This window comes from Cynoglossus semilaevis, chromosome 20, assembly GCF_000523025.1.
Source record: "Cynoglossus semilaevis isolate Cse_v1.0 chromosome 20, Cse_v1.0, whole genome shotgun sequence".
Classification (NCBI taxonomy): domain Eukaryota; kingdom Metazoa; phylum Chordata; class Actinopteri; order Pleuronectiformes; family Cynoglossidae; genus Cynoglossus; species Cynoglossus semilaevis.
Genome location: NC_024326.1, coordinates 2,856,944 through 2,865,213, shown reverse-complemented (window position 1 = coordinate 2,865,213; position 8,270 = coordinate 2,856,944). Strand labels below are relative to the sequence as shown.

At 41.9% G+C, this 8,270-nt stretch overlaps 1 protein-coding gene across 15 annotated transcripts in view; it reads left to right on the top strand.

Annotated features, from left to right (window-relative positions):
* mbnl1 (muscleblind-like splicing regulator 1) overlaps positions 1-8,270 on the top strand; it is a 41,809-nt gene that overhangs the window by 3,823 nt on the left and 29,716 nt on the right. For all 15 annotated transcript variants that reach the window (XM_025066301.1, XM_025066300.1, XM_008333906.3 and 12 more), the window contains exon 2: positions 5,218-6,203. In XM_025066301.1, the coding sequence (XP_024922069.1) occupies positions 6,030-6,203 (174 nt within the window). In that variant the 5' untranslated portion in view covers positions 5,218-6,029. The remainder of the gene's footprint in view (positions 1-5,217; positions 6,204-8,270) is intronic.

The following is an 8,270-nucleotide window of genomic DNA, read 5'->3' as shown; positions in this document are numbered from 1 at the left end:
ACTAATTATGTTCTTTATTATTATTTGTGAATAAATAAAGGGATTAGATGAGTAGAAATAGCATTTATTTTAAAATGTTTTTCATATTTGAATACCAGAATTTGGTTCCTAGATAAAAAAAACGAAAAGACTTCCCTAAAGATGTACAGATGTTAGGTCTGCAGCTCACCACTGTAGTAACATACAGTATGATAGGGTTGCAAAATATTTGAAAAAAAATATACAATGTGTTGCAAAGCAGCAGCAAATGAGTAAACAAAAGTCTAAAAATAACAGAGCAGCTGCACGAAATGAAAATCTCTATGAAATACTGCAGTAAAGTAGTACATTTGTGTATTTCTATTTATTATCCAACTGATTACGTTTTTATTTCTCTCCGTTTTTAAGCTTTACTTCATGATGGTCACCTGTTAGCATGAAGAATCCATGTCTCAGACATCAACACAGAAAGCTTGATTTGAGCCAATGAGGCATTCATGAGCCCGTGAGGCCAGTCATTATCTGTGCTGTGTCTGTTGACTTTGCCACATCCGTCAACGATATATTTGTGCTCACAGAGATGTAGTGTTGCACACAGTTGCATATTCAGGGCAGCCTCAGAATGCACTGTGTCAGGACACATATTGGTTTGTGACTCAGTATACATGTATGTGTCTCTGTGCTATGCCTTTTCTGTTTGTCCGCGTCCAACAAAGTAGGACATTGTCTTCCAGGATTTGTTCTCAGAGGAATCAATAAGCTTTGTTTGCTGAGTGCTGAAGAAGGAGCACATTATTTAATCTGATATCTCAATAAAGTCAAGTAATTCATTTTACATGACACATTTCATGTTGGACGAAATCTTTAGAAACTGGAAAGTCCCAAGGACTGTAATGAAAATTATTTTTCTGGAAAATACACTGCCCCGAGAATTACTGAAAGATTTTGCTAAACTTATGATTCAGGTCTTAATAAATGAAAAGTTGTATCTTAAAATTTCAAACTGCGTTTACCGGACAGGAAAATTGAAGTAGTATTTACAGATGTAAATACTTGTTGGCATTTTTTTTAAAATATATTTTTAATCTTTCACTTGTGTTTAAACAGCTGTTAGAAACTGAGAACGGAAAATTATTATTCCGAGTGAGAAAAGATGTTGATTTTAAGGAGATTTTAGTGAAATATCGTGAGAAATAGTCATAACATAGGTTGGAAAATAGCATTTGTAGCTAAAGTCAAGATAATGCTGATGTATATTTCATTAGGGACTGTATGTACATTAAACATTATGTACAGGAAACAGAAATGCTGAGGTGGGTTGAATAACTTGCATCATTCTCTACGTATATATGTGCATGAGCGCTTCACAAGAGAGCGAGGAGGACACGCTCAGTCACGTGTCCGTGTATGCACCAGTGTGTATGCGTCGCCGTAAAGGTCAGTGAGGGCATTATTGACATGCTGTATCCTGAGCACATGGAGCAGCAGAAGAAGCTGTGAGGACGAGTGGGGTGAGATCGGGGGGTGGGGGGGGGGTGTAGCGTTTCCCCAGTCGTCCTCCACTGCGATGACCCTTCCCTGTCATCTCGACTACACCTCTGTCAATACGCTTAACCTTTAACCGGAGACGAGCTGAAAAACACAAATGTCTCCTTTCACCACTTAGCATGTGTTTGCAATTAAGCATTTCTTCATCTCCACATTCACCAGTGTTGCATCAGTCGTTGCAAATATTGTTTTATGCAGCTACGCAAATCCAGGCTCAAACCCGTGACCTTGACTCTGCCTTCTCTAAACTAGACGAAAAAAAATGTCATTCAGTTGTTTTTCAGGAAGTTTTATCTCCATCGTGCACCACGCCCTTCAGTTTCTTTTCTCTAAGGCAGTTATTCACAGTGACAACCACAGTTCTTACCCAGGTTACCACGTTGTTTGATTGCGTTTACGTTTTTAAACTGTTGTGACATGCCTTCAAAAAGAGAGAAACGCCTTTCTCTGTATTCGAAAAACAGACAAAAAAAAAAAAAAATCATCAGTGCACCAACAGCTGCATTCCACAATTTTACATCTTTGACAGGTTTTGGCCAGAGCAGCGTCTTCACTTCACATTGAGAACACATTTTTCTGTCTTTTTCAGAAAGAAAAGAGAGAAAATAAAGCATCTGTGTGATAGGGCCATATGCTGGTGTCACATGACCAAGAGCTGGTCATGATGTGCTGATATGAAAGACACACTTCCTCTTCTCTGCTCTGTAACGTTTATACCACGTGTCTGCTAGACCGATAGGAAGGTCACAGTTTCCCTCTCATGCTGTCTTCCCATTTCCTCATTGTGGTTGACCTTGCACCATCTTATAAGACCTTGTATTCCCAGGCAGTGCTGCTGAACACAAAGCCAGACTGTCACATTGAGGACAGAAGCTTGGATGAAATGGTGGTGTGGGAAAAAGAGAAAAAATATGGAGACCACAGAAGTCGGTGATCCACTTACTTCAACTATGAAAAAAAACCAAGTGTGATACAAAGAAAGACGATAGAATTTTACAGTGAACTAGTTGAAATGGACGCCCCCAAAAATAAAGAGGACAGACGGTTAAAGTGGAATTAGACACAGGGAGTGGCAGACTGACAACTAAGACCGTAGAAATGAAGAAATCAATAGAGGTAGGATGTCCATGTCCAGACATGATGGATCATGATGAGCCCTCATTATCGCTGCGGCAGTGTTTTACACCACGCCACGTTAATCTCAGCTACAGACACAAACACACACAAGTAAACTGTTATTGTGAAAATCCTCCAAAACACTGGTTCATTTTGAATGACAGCTGCACAGTTCCATAAAGATACTGTATGTGATGGTGAATATGGCGGCCAGTGTTGTGATTTGCGATGAGAGTATTAAAAATGAATGGAGTCATAACATATGGGCATCAAGTTTGTATTTCTTATCTTTAAACTTTGAAACTGAAACCTGATGTTTTTACAGTTTTGTTTTACCAAGGCTGTGGCACTCCACGTTACAGGTGTTTGTTTTTTTTAATTTAATCACAACTAGAACAATAGTAAAATAGAAAACATTTGACAATAACATAAAAAGTAAAATAGAAAACATTTGACAATAACAAAAAAAAATTTAGATGGATTCGATTTCAAAAAGGAAGTGAAAACAGGGTTGTAACTCAACTCATTAAAAAGTCTGAAAAGGCGTCGCATTCTTTAATCAGAATTTAAGGTTTAATTGACATTTAAATCTTTGACATCAGTTGTTTTAAAGTTGTTTTAAAAATGCAAAAGCACAACAATTATTCCCATATTCCCAATATTCATTGAGCCAGAACCCTGTGTAGATATGAATTTAAACATTACATACTGCAACTGCAACTTCAAATAACTCCTGAAGTAAAAGTACTTTTCATCAGTGTAAAAAATATGACAGAAACTTGTTCACCGCCGTGCACACAGAGAACTGGCCAATCAGGATGAGCAGATAAGTTCCAGCAGGATGCTGTGCTTTTCAGCCAACAGTTGCTGCAAATGAACTTTAATTCAACATTGTATCATATGAGCAGCACAAGTCCTAGAGCATACGGTGCAATGTGGCAGAGAAGGAGCAGACATTTTTATGGTGATAATGAGAAATTACTTTGTGCTTGGAAACAGAAGGAGGCAATAAGACATGCAAACATAAAGACGTCGTTGCATTATGTTTTAATGCTTAATTTCTAACAGCATCGGTTTGGCCACTTTAAGGATTTGTGGTTTGAAAATGTTCCTGAAAAGTGACTGAGTGATGACTGGCTTTCATTTAACAGTTACTGTGATCTTGTATGGAAGCCCAGGGTACATGGAGACACATGTCATGTGTGATAGGGTGCATGTGAGTATGCTGAGGCTGAAGCAGTCGTCAAATTTCTGTTGACATTTGTGCAACCCACTCAAAGGTCAGCACCGACCGCGATACTATATTTGCTAACAACAGGGGTCACCCAAGGCAAACCGAGGCAGTTTTCTTCTTTACCCTCACGTCTGACATACAGTATATTCATGTTGCTGGGTCATCATGACCAGGGCTGACCTGCTGCAGGGGCCTGATATACGTAGGGTGTTGCAGTGCTGTGGAGTTAGCGGTGGTTCACTGCCCTGCTGAAGGTGCACACGCTGTTCTTGGAAGAGCGATTCCTCTGCACTGGGTGTGGCGAGTTAGCCCGCATCTGCGATAAGAGCGGAACGGGCCCAATATTTTAGATTCTCCCTGGTGTTTGTCTACGCTGTTTTCGCTAAAAATAAAAGTCCCCTGGCAGCAGTACAAACCACGAGGGGAAGAGACGACCCTTGACCTCCCCTGCATGTAATAATTGGCAAAAAGCAAAGCAAAATAATAAACATGATATTATAACAGCAGGCCGCGTCACAGCCGTGTGAGCTCAGTGCTGCACCTCGGCGATAATAATTAGAGTAGACTTTGGTAAAGGGTTGAATTCTGGTTGAATCATTTCATCTTAATTTCTTAACATAGAAATAGACAGTTATGAGTTGCTATCTCCCCTCCTCTCCCTCTCTCTCTCTCTGTCTTCTTCATCCAGTAGCAGGCAGGTCAGTGAGCCTCCTCTTTGCTCCTCCCTCTTGCTCTTACCTGGCGCTCAGCCCAGAATGTTGCTGCAACTCTGCCGGCTCTCATTGGTCCCCGCTCTCACACCGCTTTGCAAGAAGGGAAATGACTAACCTCGTCTCCCTCATGCCCTGCCTTGACTTCCCCTTTGCTTTCACTCTTCACTTTCTTTCACCACCTCAAATACACACTTGCTATGAGCAGCTTTTCTGGCCTTGAGTGTAAGTGTCACCGAGTTTTTTCTATTTGATTCTTCTCTGCATTGACCAGAGGAGGTGGAAAAATGTGAGTTGCTGCTTTGTGCATTTCTGCGCGTGTGTGTGTGTGTGTGTGTGTGTGTGTGTGTGTGTGTGTGTGGAAGAGCCAGAGACAGAGATAGAGGAAGAGTGTTTTCAGTTGAGTGGTGTGATAAGTGTGTGTGTGTGTGTGTTCGCAGAGAATGAGGAGAGTAAAAGTATTTGTTTGAGATGACACATATGTGAGATTTTTCTTTTGCCTAATCCCCATTTCTCCTGCGGAACTGTTTAAATAGTAAAAGTATCAACGGGCAAAGTTTTTTTTTTTTTTTTTTTCAGAAATGATCTTACCGTATCTTACTGTCTCCCTGTCTTGATCTCTCTCCCCAGAGGAAGTGCCTTCCCTGATGTCTGCTGCAGCTTTGACCTGCTTCTCCAGCTGAAGCTCCACCCAGCCCCCTGCACCGCCTTGCACGCTTTCTGCCACAGCAACACGAGTACGAGGAAAGTGACCTCACCCTCTCGCAGCCTACGCTCCAACCTGCTCGTCCATTTTCCCTAACCACCATCCTCTTAGCAAAGCCCAAAATCAGCTCCTTCAGACGGCCTCGCTGCCAACTGCTGTCCATCGGCTGACCAGCCACACATCACCGGGCTCTCACACACACACACCTTGCCTTTCACCTTCGCCTTTGATCTGGTGAGCCTCCTCTCGGTCCTCAGTGTCCTTAACCTCTGTGGAGCAGGCTGCACTTAAACTGTCACCTTTGTTGCCTGCATCACTGCATCAAACCTGAGAGGGTCTTGTCCTGGCTTGTCCATCTCGTCCTCCTCCATTGTTGCATGTGAATGCTTTAGATAAAACTGTTCGTGCAGCAATAAACAGGCAGAGAACACTATCAAGCAGAGAGTGACAGATCCATCTTTAGGCTCAGACGTTTCCTGGATATAATCATTTTGACAAGAAAAAACATTAAAATGATCCAGTAACACCTCCAACCATACCCTGTGCTTTAACATTTGACTCCAGAAGAGGGGGCACCTCGCTTCACCACAGCGTTCCTCTTTGGATGTTTCACTTCATCGTCACTCACAAGTGTCGCAGACGTTAATAACACCAACAAATAAACACACAAACGCCCCCTATCTGTGGATTAAGTCGCCAGAAGGACTCTCTGAATACGTATTGAAGACGAACGGTCATGGCAATGAACATAGCACATATCCGCGATACAAAGTGGCTGACACTGGAAGTATGTCGGGAGTTCCAGAGGGGCGCATGCTCCCGCTCTGACCAGGAGTGCAAGTTTGCTCATCCGGCCAAAAGCTGTCAGGTGGACAATGGACGGGTCATCGCTTGCTTCGACTCACTTAAGGTAAATAAAGATAGTTTTACATGTATCCAAAGACAGGAGACTGCACATGTTTAGCTCAGATGCTAATCAAACACCTTTATAAATGTATATATTAGACAGAGGACAGAACGAAAGACTAAGTTATATATTTTTTAATTTATTAAAGGAAAAGTCATTTCCAGATTCATAACCTTGAACATTAAGTGAGCCAAGTGTGCACCTGAGTCACATTATTTCTGCCCATATTTGAAGTTTTAATGACTTGAGAAATCAGAATAAGTGCATGTGCCAGTTTGAAGGTGAGGTCTTTGTACCGTTTGTATGAAAGACTTGAAGAGTTCCGACGGTCCGTGTTTAGTATTGGTAATGATGTATCTGACATTTTTCTTATCAGACCATAGAGTTCAGTCAAGGTCACTGAAGCGAACGCACTCCATATATTTGATGCAGTATTGCTACACTACGAGTGTGTGTTTTTGTGCTAGAAGAGATTTATTATAAGATTTGTATTCTGAGTTACCAGCACTAAAGAGTCATTTATAGTTTCTAATAGTACATAGCAACACACTGGGCACAGAATATGCTGTCCTTGGTCCAACCTTTTTTCTGGTTTGAGGACAGGTACATGTGATTAGAGGACATCCGAGGGGTGAGGTGGGGGACGGGGGTGTCTGTTCTATTCAGATGCAGGAAGTAGAAGTCACACAGAGGCTAACAAACAGGTTAAACATGTCGGCCATTGCATAAGATGTAAGCACTGTGACCCGTGTGTGTGGATGAGTCTCAGGTGTATAGTCTCTGACATGTCCGAACACATACGGACGCCCTGAGCCTGAGATCACACCCTGTCTCAGTAGTCACAGAGGAACGAGGCAGTGGCATCTCCGCGTTGCTCTCGCTCAGTCAAACCACTTCCTGTGCAGAGGCCCCGGGGCAGTTGAGGGGTAAGGGTTTTGGGGTTTTTATGTAGCTCTATATGCGAATCAGATGAAGTTGTGCGCCTGTGTATGCAGTAATTTTCCACTAAGCGTAACAGTAACGTAGGAACACCATCACCTTCCATTCTCTCTCTTTCACAATGTGTTGTTTTACCACAGCATCTGTAGCGCTAAGCTAATCTCAACCCGTTTCAGACACAAACATGAACACCTATACTCGTTTTTTTCTCTTTTCTTAGTTCTATTTGTATTCTGCCCCTGTACACGGTGATGACTCGTGGTCATTGGCTGTGTGTGAAGGCCAGGGTTATGATGAGGACAGTGTGTGTGAGGCGACTCAGAACAGTGTTTATAGCCAGCTGTAGACAGAGGAACATTGTCAGGCCCGGGCTGAACTGCTCCCAAGTTTCCTCACAATGTGGTAACAGTTTTTGGTTTTCGTGTGTAACCTATGGATTTGGATTGCAACAATTATTTCCCCAAGCTCCAGAGAGTTTTCAAATTAAGACAGAAACACCTTTTTCCAAAGTAAGTCAGAAAGGTAGAAATAAAAAAGAGTCAGATGATCATCTTTTTTTTTTTCTTTCTGCAGAACTCTGGATACATACAATGACCTGCACTTTTGAGGTGTACTCTAATTGTCCAGTCAGGACTGCTGTTATGCTTGTCTGCGAACAATGTCTTCTTTTACTGTTAGAGAAAGCGGATCCAAGGTCAGGCTACACATTAATGCGCCCCCTGCAGGCTCACAGCAAAAAGATTCTACTATTTAAAGTTTTAACCCTACATTTGAATGAGTGCTCAAACATTCTTCCTTGTTTTATTTTAAATAGTATATTATTTAAGTTTTTTAGTATTTTCCTGACCTATTGGGCATCTTTTCCGACCACAAAGCAATGTCAGATTGATCTGCATGTGGTTGATATGTCAACTGTCATTCACGCTGAGGTCAAGGACACCATTAATGCAACTGGCAGGTAAATGGACCTAAATGAAGGAAGTGAGAGGCCCATTCTAGATGTTTAAACTCATTTCCCAGGAGGACTCATGTATTAATGGGCATGGGAGATCCTTTTTTTATCCACTCGCCCCATTTTTTCCACTCGTAATGAAAACACTGAGTAGGTCTCTGAAACCCGCAGAGGAAAAA